Raw genomic sequence first — 25,385 nt, 5'->3', positions numbered from 1 at the left:
TTATCATTACCAACTATTTGATTCTCATTCCGATTTCGATTCCAGAACCAAACACACCCTAGTATTTTCCTTACAAATAATAGCGAGAGCGAACTTGAAATCATCTTTGTACTAGTTGTCATTTTTCTATACAAAAGGGATTATATTAGCCTTTATCCTTGAGATAGTCCCTTTTAATTCTTTAACTAAAGCAACAATTTTCATTTTTTGTTACCAACTTTAACAAATTGACAAAATTTGGCACAAACTGTTTGAAATGTCTAACTTTCACTAAACATCATCTTTCTTCATATGATGACATTTTCGGACTGGATTTGGTTAAACTTTGAAAAGTTGAAGGGCAAAAGTGGTCAAACTATTACTTTAGGATTAAAAGCAAAAAATGCTACTATATTCTATGATCCAAAAGTAGTATTAAATCTTTATCATATCATTTCTCTATCCCTTCACATGAACTTTCACTAAACATCATCTTTCTTCATATGATGACATTTTCGGACTGGATTTGGTTAAACTTTGAAAAGTTGAAGGGCAAAAGTGGTCAAACTATTACTTTAGGATTAAAAGCAAAAAATGCTACTATATTCTATGATCCAAAAGTAGTATTAAATCTTTATCATATCATTTCTCTATCCCTTCACATGAAGGCATGCATTTCGATCAGATATTTGAACCAAATTTGGTTGATTTGACAAAGTTGAGGTACTAAAAGTGGTCAAATTAATAATCAAAAATTAAATGTGAAAATGCTAGTAAAGAGTCCAAAAGTAGTATTAACTCTTATCATTTCTCTATCCCTTTATATGGTGTGATCCAGAGCAAAAACAAGGGAGCTAACAACAACATGCAGAACCAAAAAAAAAAAAAATTAAAAAAAAAAAAGCATTGGCATAATTTTGATCCAGAGCCTTGTTCAGGAGAAAACAGTGAGCCTTGTTCAGGAGAAAACAGTGAGCATGACATTATGCCCCAAATCCCAATTCAAACACAGTATAAACGGGAGGACAGCAAAAATAAATTTATACACTGAAAGAACATGACAACATAATTTACTTACAGAAAGAATTGTTATACTTTCTTATAGATGAAGAAGGTCTGAAATTTGGTTCCAGCCCATAAACCAAGGTCGCTTATCTGATGGAAGGTTAAAATTGAGCTCGAACATTTCCCTCGACATATTTCCACTCTCGGAGAAACCTACAAGCCTTGCCACAATCTCTGCACTCTCTTGTATGTGTTTCATGTCATGCGGATTTGTCCAAAGTTTGTTTATGAACTGCAGCTTCCTTTGCTTGGCCTCTAATGGAACATCCCATTTCATGTATAATGCATCTCTTTCCTCAACGGTCAAACGGGTGGTCAATCTTTTTGCAAGAAACTCCCTTTCCCTCCTTAGCGCTTTCATACTGAGTTGCAATATAGAGGTACAAAGGTCCAGAATGTTAGCCCCTCAGGCCTCAGGGTATACATGTATATATACATCTTATGTGTATGTGTGCTTTTGTGTGTGTATGTGTGCTTGTGTGTATTCTAAATGCATTTTGTTGCAAGTAAAAGAAGATAACGAGAAAGAAATAGAGTAGTTAATCAAGGTAGACAAGAACTAAACCTTGATGATATGGAAATGGTTGGCTCATTTCCTACATTAGCTGCTGGGGTTGCATTTCCAAGCTCAGCTAGGTGCTGCTGTAACCAAGTCAAGCGTCTAAGTTCAACTTCCATGTATATCTGGTCAGCAGGGTCTCCCTTGAATAATAGATAGAACTGTGATCTATGAATAATGGAGACATAGCAAACATCCCACAGGTCAATGATCTGTTGTCGTTGCTCCCTAAATATTATGTGCCATGAAGCTGGAGACTCCTCCACTATCTCAGGAATATCATCATTCTCCAAACTGTATCCAGCTGCTTCATTTGCTTCAAGCTCAAGCACCTAAAGGAAAAAATTACATCAACAGATCAAATTCTGAATCTTGCAAACAGGAATAGAACAAAAAATGAAGCTTCTCTGTTATCAAAGCACATAAAATTTAAGTTGCAGGTCAATTTATGAAGCTTAGAAGATATAGTTGAAACAAGAAGTCACAATTTACCTGGCAGACAAGTAGTTTCTTTTGGTATTGCAGCTTGGCAACACGTTCTTTAAGTTCTGTCACATATGCTCTTATGCTTCTAACATTCTCTTCTGCTGCTTCTTGGAACATCTTCTGCATTTTTCTCATGTTGACTGAACCAGAACGTCGATCAGGAGTACCTTCTTTTGATGACAGCCCACCTTCACTTTTTGTAGGAGTCTCTTTCTCAAGCACTTGTTGAGTTTCTAGTGACACAGCATCATCATATTCTGGAGCTCTATTTTCAATTTCAGAGTTCATTACTTGGCAAGTAGATGATAAAGGTGAACATGGAGATCTGATGAAATTTTGCATGTTAATGCTGTTGTTAGATGCTAATGGAAGTAATTTCTTCTTCTTCGATGGATTTTTAGACTTCGTAGTTACATCATTTGAATCTGGGTCATTGCCACTTGGAAGAGACATTACTAATTTGTCTATAGACTTCTGAACATTTTCCAGTTGCTCTTCAAGATCAGCGATTGTGCTACCTTGAGAATGAAGTCTGGCAATCTCTTCCTTGAGGTTTGCACTGACACTCTTATTGACAGCAACTTCAACTTCAACTTCTACTTCTTTTGGAACAGGCCGGACTGCACACATTTCCCTAATCTCTGCTTGGAGCTTAGCAATAGTCTCTGCAGCATCTTGGTTACCTTGTCTATAACAAGTTACCTCTTTCTGCAGTACTTCTAGTGCCCGATATGCTTCATCTCCAAGTTGTTCCTGAAGATGTTCAAGTTTCTTAATTTCATGCATGAGTGTGAAAGGAGCAGCTAATGATTGCCTCATCGACTGCCTCCCCATTGTATTTCTTGTTCTTTCACAACGAACTCGTCCCTTTCCTTCAAGGTTTGGTGATGTGGCAGAGAAAGAGAGACACTTCTTTGGAACTGGACTAGTTGGCTCAAATGGTTTAAATCCCTAAAATTTGAATTCTATGTCAAGCAAAGAAAACTGATAAAGTAACTACATTTTGTTGTATAGAGTAGAGAGAAAGAAAGAGGAACCTGTTCCTCCTGCAGCTTCCTGCGTAACTCATCCGCTTGGGACTGTGCAAGATCTCTTTGACGCCTCAACTCTTCAATTTCCATCTCCATCTAACAAACAAGAGGCCCGGTCAAATTAGTATTAGATTTGTAGTAAACAAAGCAAAAACTTTGTTGCACTTGTATGTCAAACAACCTGCCGAATTTTCAAATCTTTCTCATTCGAAATATCTGGTGTGCGCAGCTCAGCTTCGAGTCTGGCCACCTCCTTCTGCAAATGCTTAACAAGCTGTTTGTCGGAAACAACCTGATGAAATATTTAAACAAGAAAAGAATGGCTTAAAAGATGCATGACGTACAAAAGAAGATAGCCTGAGAACCTTCTATAGTTCTACCAAATATGCAATTAATAAGATACTGAAAATACCATGTTAACTTGAGCATTGTTTGTGACTTCCTTTGCACGAGTAGCAAATAGGAGAGTATTACGGGATTGTTCAATATGACTAGAAGCTGGACTCAAAGTGCATATGATGGCAGTACGAGCATTTCCACCTAGGGAATGCTGCAGTATGCGTGTCAGCTTTGAATCTCGGTAGGGTATATGACCGGTTCTTTTGCCCACACTGAAGATGAAACAAGAAAAAAAAACGAGTTAGTTCAAGTGTCTGATGCAATAATAGAACATGATAACATCATGGACCAAATCCCAAAATGTTCAGCTATATACAGAATATGGTCAATGAACGAGGAAACAAAAAGAAAGTTATAAAAAGAAAAGGTAGAAATCAAGTATCGTATCATTGTATATTTTATTTCTATCTAAAAGGATGTTACAGTCAGAGATACCTGAGCTTTCTTATTACAGTTGTAAGAGTCATCAAACTGAGGTTAATATGGCAGCCTTCCCGGAGCCTAGCACCATCAGCATTTGTCTGTGAGGCTCTTTCACTTCCAGCTAAATCTACAAAGTTCTACAATTGTAGACAGTGAAAATGTGAATGAACTGATCTTCAAGCATTACTGCATAAAACAAAGTTAAAGAAAGTCCACTTACCAAGCTTGCAACATAAGACCTGACACAACCTGAACTTTCACGAAGGATACTTTCTATTGTCTGCAATTTCACCCAACATAATGGATTCAGTTAAAATGTTGCTTGGTAGCATTAGTACAACGTGGACAGAATAATGTGGCAAGCAAGTGGTGGTGGTTTTGGGGGGCAATAGTCACACTTACCAGTCTTATTATCTGGTGAGACCGTGAGCTAGTATCATTAAGGGCAGTTTCACCAACTTGTCTTTGAGCTGCAGGGCATATAAGAATAGTCACCATGAAAGAAGGCTTCAATTAAATTTATTATTAATGATAGCAGAAAGGCCTGGGTATTTTCTACTAGTTTTAAATTCTTACCCTCACAAATACTAATCAACTGTCTGAGATGTTGATCATTAGCAGCTGTTTCTTCAACCAACTTTTCAACCATAGTTCCTTTCTACATTCAAATACAATTGGATAAGTCAATATGCCAAGGGATAAGAAAATGAAAATGTCAAGTATTATGGTTTAAACTGTACCTCAGGATCATCTAGAAGCTTGAGATTACGGCCAGATTCTGAATTCAATAGGTCCCTGACGTTTTCATTGTAGATTTCTAGTCCAGATATCCTTATTCTAAATTCTCTTTCTGGTGTCTATCATAATAATGTAAAGATAAAGTAAAATTAATCAAAATTGTTCAACAATGATGACATACTGGGAATAAAGAGAGTAGCAAGTATAAAATATTGATTCTTCTTTCTTTTTTCTTCTTCCTTTTCTTCTTCGTTTTTTTTTTTTTTTTTTTTTTTTGGCTTTTGAAAAATGATACTAACAACAAAACACCAAGTAAACTTTGTCTGCCACCAAATTATGTTCATAAAAGTTGATAATTAAGTTTCTAAGTTGCCAAGGTCCTCAAATATTGTCAAGTAATTTTAGAGAATAGTAAAAAAAATCACCTACTGGAAATGCTTACATTTGCTATATGGGAATAGATGTCATTAACAGCTTTCTCTGTAATTCCTCTCATAGTGAAAGTCTTCCCACTGCTTGTTTGCCCATAAGCAAAAATGGTTGCTGCAATTAAAAATAAATTGGCCAAATCAAATAAAGCATTTCAATAGACAGAGAAATAAATATTCCAACACACTATTTCAACACAATATTACCATTGATCCCCATTAAAGCCGATAAAGCCACATTCTTTACTCCTTCCTCGTATACTGTTTCAGTGAAGCTATTGGGACCAAACACTTTATCTGAAAAAGTTCAACATTACTCACTCATTTTCTGGTTATCTGACTAAAACACTATAAACACTCTGAATGCATAAATATCATGATTAACATTGAGCCATTTCATTACCAAACGTAAATGATGAGGTTGGTTGCGGAGAACGTTCTTGGGGTGTTGGTTTATACACAATTGTATGATCATCAATGCATTCCCATGCTACATTGTCCTTGGCTGATTGCTCCCTTTTGTTCAATGGTCTTAACCGTACTGTAACAACAATTTTCTCTTCTCTTGCTCTGTGCCCACCTGGAGTACTAGCTGGTGTCCTTTCTAACTTTGAAGCTGGTGTACCGGGAGTTTTAGCTGTCATGCTGACTGTATATATTTAAGCACTTCTCGATCAATAAACCTTTGAGCAGAGGTGCCTCAATCAACAGAAAGTACACCTATCCAAGAGAAGCTGAACTTATACAGAATACTATCCTATAGCAATAATTTATCTGCAGAAATGAATTTTTTTCTAAGAGAATGTATAAATCATAACATATAGAATAAGCAAAAGTCACAATCATTAAAATTTTAAAATTGAAAAAATCAGCTACAAATTTGATGTTTTAACAGCAGCATCTTAACATTTTAGTCTTTAGAGTAAAACTTCCTGACCTCAACTCAAAAAATGCTAAAAGAAATTATGCTACCGCTTTTCAGTAAAAAAAAAAATCCAATAAATTCTAGTTATCAAGGAGTTCTATTCCATTGTCTGATAAAAGAAATTACTTTTAGGAAAAAAAAAAAAAAAAAGGCTTTTGTTTACTTAAAAGCAAATAAAATTTCCAACTCTTGCCGGATACCTTCATTCAATTTATTATGTGTATAACGAACTATGCATATCCACATTAAAAAAAAAAAAAAAAAAAAAAAAAAGATGTCTCGAAGAAGGGATATGAATGCCATATACTATGATCTAGCTGGGAGAACCTTAGATTAACTATGACTCCATACGTCCATAAGATTTTTACATCAAAGCTTCTGAATTCACCAAACAAATATCATTCAGTTTGTGTTTATCACTACAATCTCGTTTGAATATGGCATCTAAACCCTTAACGTTAACCATCGATTAGAAATTTAGGAACGCCATATGCAAATGCAAGAAAATCAGCATAAGTTTGAGGAGCGCATTAGTTCGCCATAAGTTTATCGTATTTAAAAGGAAATTCTGTTAACTAAACGTTCACAGCAAAAAAGGAAAGTTTCAGCTGAAATTGGAGGGACGAAAACATATCAAAAATGCTTCAGATCATCTAAAATTTACCTGAGAAATCAAGGCCGATTGAGTCGCAGTGTGATTGAGAGAGAGAGCGCAGGCGAAGAGAGAGCGGAAATGGAAAGCTATAATGAGATGCGCGATACAGCGTGAGAGTGACAGTGAGAATTCGGGATTTTGAATTTCGAGTCACTAACGGCTAGTTCTTTTGTCTAGTGGGTCCTACGGGTCATTTTATCGGGTTCCAAATGGATTGTCTGGAAATTTCGGGAATATATCGCTGGCTTTAGTGATGTAGTGCTGTCGCTCTCGATTTCTAACGGTTCGTGTCTTAAAATATAAATTTTGTGTCGACGAAAGTGACGAAAGCAAAAGATGTGATTTACTTACATGCCCTAAAGTTTTGTTGAATGACTCACAGCACCAAAAAGTCAAAAACACAAATTCAAATAGATCAACCCCATGATGAAACAATTTTGAACCTTTGAGACTTGATCCCCTAACTTTCTTTATTTATGAAAAATATTACTCTGTATTTTACATTTAAGGCAATTTCAATGGAAATTTTTTAAAGAGGTTTTTAGCTGATTCTTTTTTTTTTTTGAAAGCAAACGGCAAAATATATTAATTATTATCAAAGTCCAAAGCAGGAACAACAAAAACAAACGGGACTCCAAAACAGTCCACACAGTCAGACTTGGACAAGGCTTTCCGAGCTAACAGATGGACAACCTTGTTCGCAGACCGTTTAGCAAACAAAAAGCATAAGTTGGTAAAAGCTTTAGCTAATTCTCTAACATCATTTAAAATAAGGTCAAACGAAGTTTGCAGCTTCTGAGTATGAATCGATGAGATAATCTTGCTGCAATCTGTCTCAATTTGCACAGAATCCATGTTGATCTCCTTAAGCCATTTAAGAGCTTCCCTCACCCCTATTGCTTCAGCCTCGTCCGGTTTATGCACACCATCTATCCCAGGGAATCTGTTTAGCGGCTAAGAACTGGCCTTCATCATTTCGCAACACAAAGCCGAACCCCATCTTCTTGTTGTTGACATCTAGAGTTGCGTCAACGTTGAGCTTCTTCCAATCTTCTGGTGACTTCTTCCATCTTTCCTCCCTTCCTGGACTACTATTCTGTTGCAAGATCCTAGCATTAACCGCTTGCCATTCATAGAGGTAAACTGTAGCATTACTGACAACTGCATCAGTGGGGATGATCACATGGTTCCATATCTTTTCATTCCTTGCCTCCCAGATTTTCCAACAGATAGCTATTAGTTAGCATAGCGCATTTTCATCCAGATTTTTGAAATTCCATTCCAGCCATCCTAGGAAATCATAATCATCAAGATATGAGTTGTTTCCAATAGCATTCCAACATCCTCTGGCCAACTGACATCTAAGAAATAGATGATGCATAGATTCCCCTTCTTCACTACAGAGCTGGCAAAAGTCAGGCACACGCACTTTCTTAATCCTCAAGCGATCATGAGTTGGAAGAGATCCTGGACACACCTGCCAAAGAAAAGATTTGATCTTCGGAGGTAGTCTCAACTTCCAAACTTTTGTCCAGAAAAGATTACTAACAGTATGCATTTGGTTCATGAGTTTCCTGTAACAGCTTTTAACCGTGTAGTCCCCTTTTCCATCATCCACCCAAATGATCTTGTCAGCACAACTAACCTCTGCAATGGGTATGGTTTTAATCTGGTCCACTTCTTGTTGACTGAAAAGATTGATCAGCAGATTCTCCTCCCACCCTGTTCTAGTCTGATTGAGCAAATCTTTCAATGTTGTCACCATGTTTTGATCTGCCATAGAAGGTTGAATGTAAGGAAAAGAAATGTTAGGCAACCAAGGGTCCTCCCATACTCTTATAGTAGCCCCATCCCCAACTCTCCACCTAGTGCCTCTTCTAATAACATCTTGGGCTTCAAGGATACTACGCCAAATGAAAGAGGGGTTTCCTCCAATCCGAGCTTCAAGGAAAGATTGCCTAGGGAAATATTTAGCCTTATAGACTCTAGCCAAAAGGGAGTTAGGAAATTGGATTAATCTCCAAGCTTGTTTACCCAATAAAGCCACATTAAACTCTCGAATTCTTCTAAAGCCCATACCACCACTAGCTTTAGGGACACACAAATCTTCCCATCTTTTCCACCTTATGCCATTGCTCCTTTCACCCTCACAATCCCACAAAAAACTATTCATAACTCTCTCAATCTCCCTACCCATATCAAGGGGGATTAAGAACACACTCATAGCATATAGGTAGGAATAGCTTGAATTACATTTTTAAGGAGCACCTCTCTTCCCGCCCGGGATAAGAACTTGTGAGTCCAACTCCTAATTCTACCCACCACCTTCTCCTTAATAATGCCAAGGATATCTCTTTTATTTCTACCAATTAAAGAGGCCAGGCCCAGATAGTTCCCACTCATATTCCTCTCCCTCATGTGAAGAATATCACAAACAACCATTCTATTATCCCCCAGAACATTCTTACTAAAAGTAACAGTGGATTTAGAGAAATTTACAGCCTGGGAGAATTTTTCACCGGAAGTTTGAGTTTTTAAGAGAGAGAGAGAAACTAAATTTATTTGTAAGAATTCAATTTTAGAGAAAAAAAAAAAAAGTGAGTCCAAGCACGTTGGACGAATGAGAATAGTTGTCAACTGGCGACCACTTCTTTATTTTTTTTTCTTTTTTCTATTTTGGCTAGAGCAACAGTTAATTGTTCTTATCTATATTTTATTTTTTATTTTTATAATTAAAAATAAAGAATATATTTATATATTAAAATTTACATTTTTTAATTAAATTTATAATACTTTTATATTCGAAAGTTTTAATTAGACTACAAAATTTTAATAATTATTAAAAATAATAAATTAAAGAATGATAAATTATCGTGGATGTGGAGTGGGCCTGCAAAAATTGAGATTTGAACTATTGAGAAGAATTAACTTTAGGGGTTAAAAAAAACTTTAATTTTTTTTTTGAGAAAGTGGATAATGATGTGAAATGTTGGGTCGTACTAGGGTAAACAGCCCATGCAAGATGAGGACACCGATAAGAATTAGAAGCATAAGCCGGTAATCAATATGATAGTGGGTGGTCATGAAGGTGGCGATTCGGCGAGAGCCCGAAAGGCTCGGGCCTGACAATTGTACGTTGGGGCGATAGCCTTCCAGGAGTCGGATCGGAAGAAAGCATGCAGGGAGTCGATCATCTTCATGGAACCTATGGGATTAACGGGCCGGATTAATGAGAGTCAAACTCAACCGTGGGTTCCAAGATTGCCAACACCAACTCGGTGTACTAACATGCCACTCTCATGATCTAATGTTAGGTCGAATCAAAACACAGGGTTGTCCTTGTTGTGGGCACGAGAATCAACAATTGGTTGTTATAATATTAGGATATTTTAGAATTAGTTTTATTATTTAATTAGGATGATTATCTTAAATTATTCAAGATTTAATCATCCTAATTAAATAATAAAACTAATTCTAAAATATTCTAATATTATAACGACCAATTGTTGATTCCTGTGCCCACAACAGTCCCACTCTCGTGACGCTACCAATCCCCTCAATAAGCACAAACAATCTTGACCTTCAACGTTCCCTACTCTCGTAAGTGAACCTGAAGGTCATGAGATGTGGTCTAAGATAAGTTGGCAGTTGAGAGACGAGTCTAGGAGTATGTTAACCCGATATACAAAATGAGACGTAGAAAAATAATAGCAATATTGTTCGGGGCACTAGACCCAAAAGAGTACGTAAGAAAGCTCGAGATAATGACCTAAGAAATAATAAATAAATAATAAATAATGGGGCTCAAATAATGAGCTAAGAATAATGTGGACACGCTAGGAATCGAACCCAGGTTGATGAGTTAAAAGTATGGGCAAGACTCCACCAAGCTTAAAGTGATGTAATGTATGAAGTGATGATCTCCAAAGGGGGACATGAGACCCCATTTGTAGTGTTTAGACCTCCTTCCATTGTTGTTAAGTGTATGGTCTTGGTTGCTCTCTCTTCTTGACATGTCTAGACCCTTTTATAGTGTCCAGACCCCTTGTAAAATAAGGTGCTTCAGATTGTTTGTCATGGGAAAATCGTTTGAGAATCGCAATTGAAGCTACGGGTGCACTTACTTTTCTTCACTTGACTGCATCCATGCCTACAATTCACAAGGACGTCAAGTTAACCAGCATATTGATCGATGAAAACTACACTGCAAAAGATCTGTGATTTCGGGGCTTCTAAGTTAGTCCCTTTGGATGGTACGCATGTGGAAACACTAGTCTAAGGAACACTTGGTTATTTGGATTCAGAATACTTCCAAACAAGTCGGTTGACAAAAAGGAGTGATGTATACAATTTTGGAGTAGTCTTAGCTGAATTTCTGACAGGAAGGAAACCTGTGTCTCCAAATATGAGTGACGAAGAGTATCGATACTTATCCACATTTTTTGTTTGATCCGTGAATGAGAATAGACTATTTCAAATTCATGTGCCTAGGCTAGTAAAGGAGGGGCCGTTGGACCAACTTCAAAGAATTGCAAAGCTTGTGAAAAGATACCTTCAACTTAAAGGAGAAGATAGGCATAAAAATGGAAGAAGTAGCTATTGAACTTGAAAGTATAAGAATATTGGCTAAGCATTCTTAGGAGGAGCCTTCTTGTTTTGTACCTGCATAGGATGAACCATTATATGTTTATGTAGTTCCAATTAGCCCGTAGTGCTTATTACATGGGGATCATGTATAATGCCACACATGAATGGATGCAAGAATATGAACATATATAATGTGATCATAACACAATATTTATGCAACAAAATTAGGCTTATCATATGGTGTCATCTCTAGAGAGGTTTCCATGGTTAAAATGCAGTATGTGAATGAGGAGTTACAAAGTTTCATCTCCTATGGGTCGAACTAGTGAGCCAGCCCAATGTTTGATTTTCTTTTAAATATTTAAATCATTATATACAACAAGGAAAATGAAAAAAAAAAAAAAAAAACATGTGGATCTTGAATGCAAGAAATAACCTAAGGTTCCTACTAGATTTTACTTCAATTATTAAACTGGACTAGCTCCCTGACTACTCCAGACAGAATAAAGAGAATACACATAAAAACAATAAAAGGAACCGTGCACAAGGAAATGTTCACGTAGTTCGGAGCCTCAATCCTACGTCTGCGGGGTCACTCACATCAACCCAAATCCATTATGATAAACAGGAGTACAAAAAGAGAGTTCATTACACACTAATGTGTAAACTACAACTACTCCAGAACCTATTCCAGCGGACTAGATGTGGGCGATCTTCTTAACTCCATGAACCCGTCGAGGCACCTTTGATGTGATCCGTGGTGCAAGCTTTGTCGTTGTAAGCCTTCGAGTTTTGCAGTAGCAAGCCGAGCTCCACACACAGTTCTTGTATGTTGGGTTGATTGGGTGTTCGGGAAAGGTTATGAGGGTTTACGGGGTTTCTTTTTGTTGGTTTTTAAGATAGCCTCAGCCACACCTGGTTTATGGCGATACGAGGGAGTTTTAGACGCCACAAAGGGAAAACCTTTGATAAGTCAGAAGAACCTTGAAGAACTCAAGGAGGAGAGCAATCTTGTTGCCAAAATAATTCAACGTAATCTGATTTCCCCTAGAAGTTACATTGTTTTAAGCTATCACATGTAGTGCCAAGAAATTAGGCCTAACTGCCCGCATGGGTAGCTCAAATGGTCATAGAGGTGAAACTTCGGAAGAATGACCAGGGATCGAGTCTCACCAGCGGCAGTGTGGGGGGGGGGGGGGGGGGCTCCTTGTGCGCAGTGAGCACCGGTCTAGCCTCTATGGTTCATGTTCAGTTGAGTCACCATGATTTACATCCTCCCAAATGCTCTGTCGGGCCGGGGTGTGGGGGGCCCTAAATGCTCTGTCGGGCCGGGGTGTGGGGGGCCCTTATGGTTGGGGTTCAACATAAAAGATGATCAAGTCTAGCCTAAAAAGGAGGAGCCCTAAACTGCCAGGACTCTTTATCTAACGTCTCGCGAGTGCAGCTCGAACCACCTTCAGTAACCAAGCTCGGTCGCGAGTGCAGCTCGAACCACCTTCAGTAACCAAGCTCGGCTCAACCACTGTATTATTGTTCAGAGAGTCTCCTTTCAGCCCATATAAGTTTTGTGACTCGCAAATGAGTGGGTTGATGCGCACGGGCCTTAAATTATTGTTGCGCCAGATTTTCAGCAACTTTGTAAATTAACATTGAATGTCTAATTGCAACCTAGCCCCATTGTAGACATTTGGGGTGAAAATTGGTGACAAATATGAGACAATTTAATTAAATTGGACACCAATTAAATTGATCACACGGCCATCATACCCACCCGAATGTCCCACCTCAAAATTGGCTTGTATGAGCGCACTCACAGAATCTTGCAACCTCCTAGCTCTAGCCCGCGTTGTAGGACCATCCAAAATGTGTAGTGGATCTCTACTTTCATCACCATCGTTGTCCTCAACATTTCCCCCCTCCTCAGAAGGATTCGTCCACGAATTTTCAGGATCAGCATTAAAGGATGAAAGATCAGCAACATTAAAAGTATTGCTAACACCATACTCCCTTGGAAGAGCAAACTTGTAAGCATTGTCATTGATCCGAGACACCATTTGGAATGGCCCATCGCCCCTTAGTAGTAACTTTGACCTCCTTTGGGCAGGGAAACGCTCCTTCCTCATATGCACCCAAACCCAACGCCTGGTTGGAAGACAACTTGTTTTCGTCCTTTATTAACCCGTGTGGCAGTTTGCTCATTCCTTTTAGTGATCCATCGGCTAACTTTCTCATAAATGGATTGGACCCATTTAGCCTTTTTTGCTCCATCTACATTGCAATAATCTTTAATTGCGAAAGGGGTTAGATCGAGAGGTGTAATTGGATTAAACCCATACACCACTTCAAAGGGTGAAAAACCTGTAGTGCTATGCATATGTCTATTGTAAGCAAATTCAACATGAGGAATGTTTTCCTCCCAAGATTTTAAATTTTTCTTAACACATGCCCTAAGTAAAGCCCCCAAAGTCCGGTTCACCACCTCAGTTTGACCATCCGTTTGAGGATGACAAGTGGTAGAAAATAGCAGTTTAGTCCCCAATTTGCCCCACAAAGTTTTCCAAAAGTAGCTTAAAAATTTAACATCACGGTCTGACACTATAGTCTTTGGCATTCCATGAAGCCGAACCACCTCCCTGAAGAACAAGTTTGCTACACTACTTGCGTCATCCGTCTTGTGACACGGAACAAAATGTGCCATCTTGGAAAACCTGTCTACCACAACAAAGATAGAATCATGACCTTTATTAGTTCTAGGCAAACCCAAGACAAAGTCCATGGAGAGATCAACCCATGGTTGAGTAGCCACTGGCAAGGGCGTATACAACCCATGAGGCATGCTCTTTGACTTAGCATGTTTGCACACTAAGCACCTATCACAGATTCTATGAACATCATGCTTCATTCTAGGCCAATAAAAATGTTCTTTAAGAATTTCTAGTGTTTTTTGAATGCCAAAATGGCCCATCAGTCCACCCCCATGTGCTTCCTTAAGCAAAAGCTCTCGTAAAGAACATGTAGGCATACACAGTTTATTATCTTTAAACAGAAACCCATCATTCAATGAGTATTTTCCAAATGCCCCTTTCACACAAGTAGAATATATTTCACCAAAAACAGCATCATTCTACAAATCTTTGATATGTTCAAAACCCAAAAACCGTGCATGCAAGGTAGTTAACATGATATGTCTCCTAGAAAGCACATCAGCCACAACATTTTCCTTACCTTGCTTGTATTGAATTACATACAAGGAAGACTCAATGTACTCTACCCACTTGGCATGACGCCTATTGAGCTTACCTTGGCCACGCAAGTATTTAAGAGCTTCGTGATCAGTGTGAATAACAAATTCTTTGGGTCGGAGATAGTGCTCCCAATGCTCTAAAGCTCTAACAAGGGCAAAAAGCTCCTTGTCATAAGTAGGGTAATTCAGACTAGCCCCGTTCAATTTCTCACTAAAATAAGCAACTGGTTCCCCCCCCCCCCTTGCATGAGGGCAGCCCCTATACCCACCCCGGAGGCATCACAATCTATCTCAAATGTGGTCTCAAAGTTGGGTAAAGCAAGTACTAGTGCCGTGCACAACTTTTCTTTCAGTACGCTAAAGGCACGTTCTTGCTTATCGCCCCATTGAAAACTTACATCCTTTTTAATCACCTCGGTTAGTGGTGTAGCAATAGTACTGAAATTTTTCACAAAGCGGCAATAAAAGCTCGCAAGGCCGTGAAAACTACGTACTTCACCAACATTCCTCGGTGTTGGCCAATCACGAATAGCCTCAATTTTAGCACTATCTGCCACAATCCCATTGGCATTGATAATATAGCCAAGGAAATGTACAGATGAGGTGCAGAATTCACACTTCTTCAAGTTAACATACAATTTATGCACTCTCAACACATAAAAAACCTCTTTCAGATGCCTAACATGCTCTTTAAGGCTCTTACTATAAATTAGGATATCGTCAAAATAGACCACCACACTTTTCCCTATGAAGTCTCGAAGCACATGGTTCATGAGCCTCATGAAGGTACTAGGTGCATTGGTAAGGCTAAATGGCATAACAAGCCATTCATATAGACCTTGCTTGGTCTTGAAGGCTGTTTTCCATTCATCCCCTTCATGAATTCGAATTTGGTGATATCCAGATTTCAAATCAATTTTGGAAAATAAACATGCACTATATAGTTCATCTAACATATCATCAAGGCGTGGAATAGGAAAACGATATTTAACAGTAATTTTGTTGATTGCTCTACAATCAACACACATACGCCACGACCCATCTTTTTTGGGTACCAGAAGAACTGGAACTGCACAAGGGCTTAAGCTTTCCCTTATATGCCCTTTAGCTAACAACTCATCCACCTGTTTTTGAATCTCTTTAGTTTCTTCCGGATTACACCGGTAAGCTGGTCTGTTTGGCAATGGTGCCCCTGGCACCAAGTCAATTTGGTGCTCTATACCCCTCACGGGTGGTAATCCCTCAGGCATTTCTTCAGGGGAAATATATCCATACTCCTGCAACAAAGAAGAAACAGCATAGGGCAAATGCTCGAAATTAGTTGTTTGGGCACTAGGCCTGTTATAAAGCATTAAATATATAGGCCTTCCCACTCTAATGGCATTTTCCACTACTCTTTTTTTACAAAAGAAATTTTGTTTTTCTTTTTTCTTTTCACTCATTTCTTTTGCACTCAAATTTTCCTTTTTCGCACTTTTTTTTTCCTCTTTTCTTTTTTCTTTCTCAATTGCTTTCTTTTGGACCTCATAAATTTGTTGCGGTGTCATTGGAGTAAGAGTGATTTTTCTGCCACGGTGTTCAAAGGAGTATCTATTGTGGAAACCATCATGCACGACTTTTCTATCATACTGTCAAGGCCTCCCTAATAGCAAATGTGCAGCCTGCATAGGAACAACATCACATAAGATCTCATCTTCATACTTCCCCATCTTGATTGGAACCAGCACTTGTTGATCCACTTTAATGTCCTCTGTCTTATTCAACCATTGCAATGAATATGGAAGTGGGTGTTTTTGCATATCTAATCCCAATTTGGTAACCAATTCAGCACTTGCTACATTCGCACAGCTTCCTCCATCAATGATTAAGTTGCAAACCTTTCCATGAACAAAGCACTTGGAATAGAAGATGTTCTCACGTTGCTCATCTTCCCCTTTGGCCTGAATGTTAAGTAATCTCCTTACCAACAAAGCTTCTCCATCTACCGGCCCCACGTATCCCTCATTGCTTTCTAAATTAGACTCCTTTTCACTAGAAGATTCTGATTCTATATTGTCTCTAGGATCACTCTGTTCATGCTCGGAATCAGTCACAATTATTCCTTTCTTGACCGTCATATTGAACTTGTTTGGACATTCCTTAGCAATATGTCCTCTTCCCTGACATTTAAAACACTTAATAGTACTAGGCTTTGTAATTTTTTCTTTACCTTTATCTCTTTTCTCTCGGGATTCTTTTGGCTTGCTAGATTCAACTTTAGCATCCAGTTTTTTTCTATCCTTGTGTCACCATGAAGAACTTGATTGAGTCCGAATTCTCCTCCTCTTGAGTGTTCGTTCAATGTTGATGGCCAATTGGACCAACTCCTCGTAATCCACATAGTGTTGTTTGTCAACCTCGTCTTTGATCTCCCAATTCAGTCCTCTATAGAAACGTGCCATGGATTGCTCTGAACTCTCATCAATATTAAGTCTGGTCATGAGCTTATCCATTTCTTGAACGTACTCGGGTACACTGCATGATCCTTGCACCAACCCCTCAAGTTGTTGGTACAGCTCTCGTTGATACCATGAAGGCACAAACTGCCTTCTCATCATAGCCTTAAGTTGCTGCCAAGATGCAATAGGATCTTCTCCATTCCTCATTCTGTCAGCCACAACTTTTTCCCACCAAATGGTAGCATAATCAGAAAACTCAAGAACGGCTAATTTCAATCTCCTTCGTTCAGAATATCTATGACACTCAAACACTCTCTCCACCTTATTCACCAACTCTAAGTAAGCTTCAGGATCATTTTTTCCTTGAAATTTAGGAATAGACATCTTAATTTTTCCCATGTCATCATCACTACCCTCTATAGCTCTATTTCCTCCTCCTCTATGTCTCCCTCTCTCCGGATTCCTCACAAATTCTTCCTCATTATCCCCATCACTACCTCCCTCACTATCATTCTCCCTCCCATTTTTCCCTCTATTTTGAGCTCGTACACCATTTTGATTTTTATTCACTTCTCCCTCCATTATCTCAATTCTTTCTGTCAACCCATCAAACCTTCTATTAACCCTCTCAAACTCTCCCCTCATAGCCTGCATCATGAACCTCACGTCAGGGCTAACTTGTTGGTCATCCATTTCACTAGGTCCTAACATATTTAACCTGCATAAAACTCGTTAGAAAAAAAAATAGAGTAATTCAAGGACCTCTCAGCACTCCCTCACTTGCACTCTTTTTGAAGGGGTGATCACTCAGTTTCTTACCACTCGTGTATCTGACTCTCTATTAATCTCACTAAAGTTCACACAAGATGACAAACAAGGCTTCGTCCTTCGAGTTCTTGACGGGTTCCTCAAATTTAACCAAAAGTACTCTAAATGGGACTAAAACACAACAATTTGGATAAAGGTGAAAGGCTAGGGTAGGGTCAATTTAGGCTGGAACGTGTTGTTCAAGTGTAGCTCAAAAGGAAAAATAGATAAGGCAATACTTCCAAATAAGAATTACTGATTGATAGATGATAAATATAAGGATGAAACAAGTAATGACAAGAACTCAATACTTGTTTATAAACCAGCTGGCCCTCGGGCTAGAGACGAAGTTTGGAAACCTTGCATTCTCGTTTGGTCCTCGGGCTTTTCCACGTCTCTAGTAGAACGGAGCTGGCATTGTCTCGGTTGGTTTGTGATGTGGTTCTGTTAGATGGATTTGGGTTGTGTTGCGGGAAGGGTTATGGTGTTTTCTAGGATTGGGATTCACCCACACCTGGTTTGAAGGTGATACGAAGAAGGAGACGCCACAAGGAAGAAAACAGTCCTTGATAAGTTAGAAAGTCTTGAAGAACTCAAGAACAAGGCAAGGCACAAGTAGTGCTCTTGTTTGCTATTTCTCAAAAACTGATGTGTGGAGCTCGGCTTGCTACTGCAAAACTCGAAGGCTTACAACGACAAAGCTTGCACCACGGATCACATCAAATTGGTATCAAAGCACATGTTTGTCTCTTCGCGAAGACTCATGAAGCTTCAATGGTGCCTGGAACGTGGATTCGAGGACGAATCCCTCTAAAGGGAGAGGGAATGTTGTGGGCACGGGAATCAACAATTGGTTGTTATAATATTAGAATATTTTAGAATTAGTTTTATTATTTAATTAGGATGATTATCTTAAATTATTTAAGATTTAATTTGTTAGTATTATATTATTATTAATGTTTATCTCAGTTTGTTAGTTAGGATTAGTTTATCCTATTTTTAATAACTATCTCATTTATGTGGTTGTAATTTGCTTGTTAATGGCTATTTAAAGTCATTTCAGGCCAAATGAAAAATAAGGTTAAGAATTTTTGAGATAGGAAACTAAGTGTTTTCTAGAACTCGGGAGAGTTCGACCATGATCAAGTCATGGTGATCCTGACTTATCAAGTGTGAAACCTCACTTGTGGCGTCATCCCAAATCCTACGTATCACCGTATAACCCGGTGTGGCCGAGGACTTATCAAAAACCACAAAAACAAACATTTATACCCAGCCCAAATAAACCATTTAATCATATTTCACCTAGCCTAATAAATTGTTCTGAAATATTATTTTAGTCAGAGTGTGAAGAGAAGATAGGGCCAACCAGGTTCGCATCAACCTTCTTCACTCGTAGCAGATTAGTAAATAACCAGAACACAGGGAGGAATAATCTCAGTGTATAGGCTTGTTAAAGTGCAAACTAAAATGCTAAACAAAGTAGCATTTTATAAAGGTAATGTAAAGCCTCTTTGATCCGAAATCAAACAGCTTTTAATTCCTCAAATTCAGCTGCTCCTCTTGATTTAAATCACCTTATAAATACGTGTAATGTTGAATGAGTTTCACTTCTTCTGACTTACTCCCTGGCGCTGATCCAGCATCTCTTAACATAAACACTGGACTAGATCCAACACCTAATCCACTAATTCTTTTGACAACTAATTAAAGCCAAATTTAAGTGGGTTTACCGTGTAATATTTTTACACTTACAGAAAATATAGAAGATTTTTTCCTAGATTGGTCCTATGCGCACCTGTTTAGGACTTGGCATAGGAATTTTCTAGTATAATTTATAGAGTAAGGTAAAATTTACCATACAATAATCTTATTAAATGCAACAAATATAGAATATAGGATGACATGATTTAGACATGCCTTTCGCATTTAACCTTTTTGGTTCAAATTGATTTTTTTCTAGCAAAGGTAGGCATGCAATGAGCATTCACACTCTTAGGTTCTGTTAGATATGCGGGTAAGTGGTTAGAGTGGATGATATCAGACCCTCTATCTTCACAATCTTCTTGTGCTTTGGTTAGCTCTTCATTGATGTCCAATTATCGCAGTTCTGATTGGGTGCGAGCAAGAGTTAAGAAGTCAAAAGATGGAAGTTATTACATTCTGAATGAAAAAACACATGATGTGTTTCATAAAATTGTAAGTACTATATTTTAAAAAATTTCATAAGAATACATAATATTATTCATAAAAATACTAACACTTGGTTTTATCTTATTGGTTGGAACAGATAGAAAAATGTGATGAAGTTAATCAAGAGACATTTCAATCGAAAAGACATCATGACATATTGTCAGCAGCTCTTGGTAAGGATGATTATCCGGGTTCTGAAAGAGGAGTTGGTGCATACTCCACCATCCAACAAGTGTTTGGTAGACCATAACAGAAACAGGGCACATCGAGTGGGGTTGTTTCGGTTAATGAAGTAAACCAAATGATGAACAAATGCAGGCAAGACACAATGGCAAAGGTGCAAGCACAGATGTAACCCAAGATTGATATCCTCAACGAGCAACTCAATTTCTTGATGAAGAACATGGCATCCACACACCTATGTCCACAAGGTGTTTCGGTTGGCACTCCTAAAAGTGTCTATGCGCCTTGTGATCTACCTCCGACTCGCATCAGCTGTCATTCGGTTGATACATATCCAGTTACCACAATTAAGGTAATATTAAAAGTTATTTCATAATCGAAATATCATTTTCTTGTAAAATTAAACTTAACATATATATTTGTAATAATAGAGTCAGAAAAAGTGTATTCTTGCACTGTGTGGTCCCGGTAGCAAACCAATTTTTGTTGCAAAGGGTATGGTTTACCCAACTACAGATGAGACGACAATGGTGCATAATGAGTCACTGTTACCTAACCATGTCAAAGTTATGGTCGATGAAGTGGTTGGTGGTGCAGAGGAATTGAATCTCCCCATGCCAGCTTTGAAGTATAAAACTTTGGGAGATATCACTTGGAGTCACGCACAATGGCCTACGCATTAAGTTATTTTGGATGAGGTATGCATACTTATATTTAGTTATTAAGTTAGTTTTCGTTGTTTATATTTTACCAAGACAAAATAACAAAATGGGATATCAAAGTGGTGAGTTATCTAGTACTGGTACACACCTCCAATTGTTGGGGATAATGTCTTTATGCTCTTGGGGAAGTATTGCAAGCAGTTGGTCAATTGTTGACAACATTTCCTACTGATAAAAATAGTATATCAATTTGGGGATAGATCAGACAGTCTTCCATCATGGACACGTGAGGGGTGTTTATGTGATCAGGGAGGATATACAAGAATTGTTGACGATGAATTGGCTTGATGTCTCAATTATACAATTGTTTATGCTATAAGTTTCAAATTGTTCTTGCGTTTTATATATATTCGTTTTTTTTTTATGTTTATTGAAATTTCTTATTTGTTATTTTTTAGGTTTTTGAATAAGTTGTGTAAGCAGTTTGGAGTCACATCTATCGGTTTTGTGTGTCCAACTCAAATTTCAGCGGATATGATTAACATAAATTATTCTACCATTACATCATATCTCATTCATATCAAGGACGAGCACAAAAATCAACATTTCATATTAACATCATATCATCAACAGTAAGTCTTTTACTTTACTAATATATATAACTAAATAACTTTATTTGAAGTGTTTGATATTAGAATTTTAATATATGTATGTTTTGTAAATGTAGTAATCATTGGTTACTTATCGTGATCTGCACACGTTTAAGAATCATATATGTATGGGATCCATTGAGATGTGACCACACCCTTGATGTTAAAACTTTTGTGAATATGTAAGTAAAAACCTTATTATTATTAATATAAATATTTAAATTTTACTATGTTATTTATAAATTTTTATATATGTTTATAATTAATATAGGGAATTTTGATCTGTTCCGGTAAATGGACGAGGGATTATAGCTATTGATTGGAAGGAATGCAAAGTATGAAATTAAAATTAAAGTTTTAATATGACATTAATCTTAATTTTTATTTATTATATTGTTTAAATATGATATTAACCTGAATTAATATATGTATGTATTTTGTAGTGTCCACAACAATCGGGAGGCGTTGAATGTGGATACATTGAGATACATGTACGACATTGTTACTAAACATTCATTGTTTGATTGTTTAGATGGGGTAAGTAATTGAAATAGAACTATGTATAGTTAAATTATAAAGCACTCCAAATAAAGCACATAATTGAGATCCAACATTTATACACGCTTTCTCAACAAACCCAATTCACACAACAAACTCAGAACACCCAAATAATCCCCTTTTATGCAATACAACTTATATAGGCATCAATAGAAAGAAATCAAACCAAATCCTAGTTCCAAAACACTTAGTTACTCATAATATAAAAATAGATACACAATTAAAAGTATAATTGAAAAGTAAAGGAAAGAGATGAATAAGAAAACTTCTCTATCGAAGCCAAGGTTGCAAAACACGTTAGGCGCCTAGGCGCCGATTTTTTTTTTTAATTAAAAAAAAAACTAAAATTTGTAAAATTTTAATACCTGATTATCTAAAATGGTTAAAACTACTTAAAAGTGTAAATTATATAGTATAGTTAATTATTTTTATACAAGTATACAATTTAATCTTTAAAGAATTAGTGAATTGCAAGTAAATATTTTTTACCAATAGTCTAATACCATTATTAAACGCTACTCATAATTCATTAATCCATAGTCCATAACTCCATAGTCCATACTTCATACTTCATAGAATCATAGTTCATACAATGATAAATGATTAATTGATTACATTCATACATTGATACAATCATACTTCACACTTCATAGTTCATAGTTCATACATTCATACTTCAAGTCATCAAATTTCAAATAGTTCATAGTTCATACATTCATACTTCAAGTCATCAAATTTCAAACAAAGACACAAAGTACATGACAATTAAGTTCAACAACATGTCAACATATCAAATTCAAGTATTCAACTTTCAAGGTTTTGTTCTTCCACTTGTCCATCTATCACTTGATTTTCATCATCTTCAAACTCAACAACCACTTCTTCTTCTTCTTCTTCACTTTTGGATTCAAAGTTATCTTCTTCAAGCTCCCTCAATCTAGAACTCCGTCGTGGTCTTAATGCGTCATCACCCTCCTCATTAGTAGTCACTTCATCTTCAACAACAACCTCAACTTCATCCTCAACAATCCAATCTTGTGCGAAGGTTGCATCACTACCAAGTAATATTTCAACATTTTGCTCTTTTTTCCTTTTGTTCATCAAGTTTGCATTGAATTGCACAAAGACTAGATTGTTTAGGCGATTAGATTCCAACCTATTTCTTCTTTTTTTTTTGTATGTATCTACAAATATGCAAAACAAATGTCAAATACTCAAATATATTATATATCATTCCATCAAGTGTGCAAACAAAAATGAAAAAATAAATAAATAACTAAGTAAAGATTTAAGTCTTTAACTAACCCCTTCAAATGTACTCCAATTCCTTTCACAACCCGATGAACTTGAAGTAAGAGATAGAATCTTTATCGCAATTGTTTGCAAGTTTGGAGTTGTCCCACCATAAGTTGACCACCACATTGCTACATCAAAATTGTATAAAAAATATTAAGTATAAAAAATCAAAAGATATAAAATTTTAAATATTAAAATTTAAAACTAGTATGCAACTCATTTACCCGGATCATATCGCTCATTATTTGTCTCACATCCTTTGACCGCAAGTGTCTTTCCAAATACACCATCTTTCCTCTTATAATTGGGAAATTCATCATTCAATACCTTGTTTTGCATTTCTATATCGCCATGATAATATGTTTCAAGAAACTCAATGCATCCAAGAGAAACATTAACATCCAAATGAAGTCGATGATCCTTAAAATGATAATAAGGATTCAACATGAAAGCCATCAAATGAAGAGGAGAATCTAGCCTATTGCTCATCTTTTCTTCGACTATCTTAATAACAGGCTCATAGTTTCTTACCACTTCATTGAATGCCTTCTTAATGTCCTCTTTGGCTTGCATAAACTCACCACAAATAAATCTCATTGAAGGTTTCTTATCTTGATCAATAATACGAAGCAGCTTCACCAACGGTGCAAAAACATTCAAGCATAATGTAACCCCTTGCCAAAATGAAGTATTCAAGACAGTAGAATAGGAAGCTTTCACTTTAACTGTTTTGGCAAACCTACATTCTTCCCATTCATTGCTTGTAAACATAGCCCTTAATTCAGTTTTCTTAGCAAGTAACTCTGCAAAGTAAGAAATGCAGAAGCAAACCTAGTCACACCTGGCCTAACTATGTCACGTTTCTTTGTATAGGTTCTCATCATTGCCAATGTTTTATGGTGTGCATAGATAAAGATAGTTAAGCTCTTTACTTAATCAAGAACTTTTTTAAATAGGGGTAAACCTGCAAAGCATTCAAGTATGAACAATTTAAAGATTTAAAGTTAAAGAACAAAGATTAAAGAATAAAGTTTTAAAGATTGAAAGGTACCTGCAATGCTTTCAAGCATTAAATTAATGGAATGAGTTGCACAACATGTCCAAAATAGCCGTGGCCTCTTCTCCTTCAACAATTTAGCAGCTCCCATGTTGTTCGCGGCATTATCTGTGACAATTTGAACAACATTCTCCTCTCCAACTTGTTCAATCCCAAGCTCCACATATTCGAATATAAACTGACTTGTGTGTGCCTCACTTGAACATTCTTTAGAAGATAAAAAAACAGTGCCTAATCTTGAATTTACACACCAGTTCATTACGCTTCTTCTCTTCCTATCTGTCCATGCGTCAGTCATAATTGAGCAGCCATTTTCTTTCCACAACGCCTCATGTTCCTTCAAACTGTCTCAGACTCGATCTGTAAATTGGTAAAGAAGTGATGAATTTACATTATTCAGAAGAGATATTTATACTACAAAGGTGAAACTAAAACTACTAAACTCAAGGTAACCACAGCAATAAATACGAAACAAACTAACCACAACCAATCACTATATTATCTCTTATCATGCCCCCGCAAGATGGACAGCCGTCCGACGAGGCCAATCTTGGACACCAGAAGCTGAAAGCGGCGCCGTGGTAGAGGCTTCCTAAGAGCATCAGCCAGCTGATCATCACTTGCAATATTAGAAACACGAAGTGCACCACTCTGGACACGCTCACGAATAAAGTGAAAGTCAAGAGCAACATGCTTCATACGAGAATGAAAAACTGGGTTTGCACAGAGACTGGTTGCGCCAATATTATCGCAATAAATAATTGGTTTCTCCGGGAGAGAAAAACCAAGCTCGCTCAGGAGAGATGAAATCTAAGCAAGTTCCGCAGCAGTACTAGCAATAGTGCGATATTCGGCCTCCGTAGAGGAACGGGCAACAGTTTGCTGTTTCTTAGAACTCCACGAGATAGGATTACGTCCTAAGTAAATAATATAAGCTCCTGTAGAGCGGTAATCATGCTTGTCACCAGCCCAATCAGCATCAGAGTAAGCATGAAGTTGCACCGGTAAATCAGCAGAAAGGA

The 25,385-nt window shown here is 37.3% G+C and overlaps 1 protein-coding gene and 1 pseudogene across 4 annotated transcripts; both read right to left on the bottom strand.

The window, feature by feature from the left end:
• Positions 1 to 834: 834 nt before the first annotated feature.
• On the bottom strand, positions 835 to 6,818 carry LOC109164432 (kinesin-like protein NACK1). Of its 4 annotated transcripts, XM_019312970.1 has the most exons (16): positions 6,698 to 6,818; positions 5,833 to 5,882; positions 5,512 to 5,757; positions 5,316 to 5,405; positions 5,123 to 5,223; positions 4,683 to 4,799; positions 4,519 to 4,600; positions 4,345 to 4,412; positions 4,163 to 4,222; positions 3,955 to 4,079; positions 3,533 to 3,731; positions 3,302 to 3,412; positions 3,127 to 3,216; positions 2,096 to 3,040; positions 1,610 to 1,935; positions 835 to 1,406 (listed from the first exon to the last, which is right to left on the bottom strand). In XM_019312970.1, the coding sequence occupies exons 3-16, from the start codon at positions 5,750 to 5,752 to the stop codon at positions 1,079 to 1,081; spliced, it is 2,883 nt and encodes a 960-aa protein (XP_019168515.1). In that variant the 5' UTR covers positions 5,753 to 5,757; positions 5,833 to 5,882; positions 6,698 to 6,818; the 3' UTR covers positions 835 to 1,078. The 4 variants fall into 4 exon arrangements, with proteins under 4 accessions (XP_019168515.1, XP_019168513.1, XP_019168514.1 ...); XM_019312968.1 differs by having other exon boundaries at positions 5,512 to 5,882; XM_019312969.1 differs by lacking the exon at positions 5,833 to 5,882 and having other exon boundaries at positions 5,512 to 5,828.
• Positions 6,819 to 7,273: 455 nt separating this feature from the next.
• Positions 7,274 to 16,739, bottom strand: LOC109164463 (annotated as a pseudogene).
• Between the last annotated feature and the right edge of the window lie 8,646 nt (positions 16,740 to 25,385).

This window comes from Ipomoea nil, unplaced genomic scaffold (assembly GCF_001879475.1).
Source record: "Ipomoea nil cultivar Tokyo-kokei standard unplaced genomic scaffold, Asagao_1.1 scaffold3065, whole genome shotgun sequence".
Lineage (NCBI taxonomy): Eukaryota > Viridiplantae > Streptophyta > Magnoliopsida > Solanales > Convolvulaceae > Ipomoea > Ipomoea nil.
The sequence above is the reverse complement of the archived record's forward strand: the minus strand, read 5'-3'. Positions and strand labels throughout refer to the sequence as shown.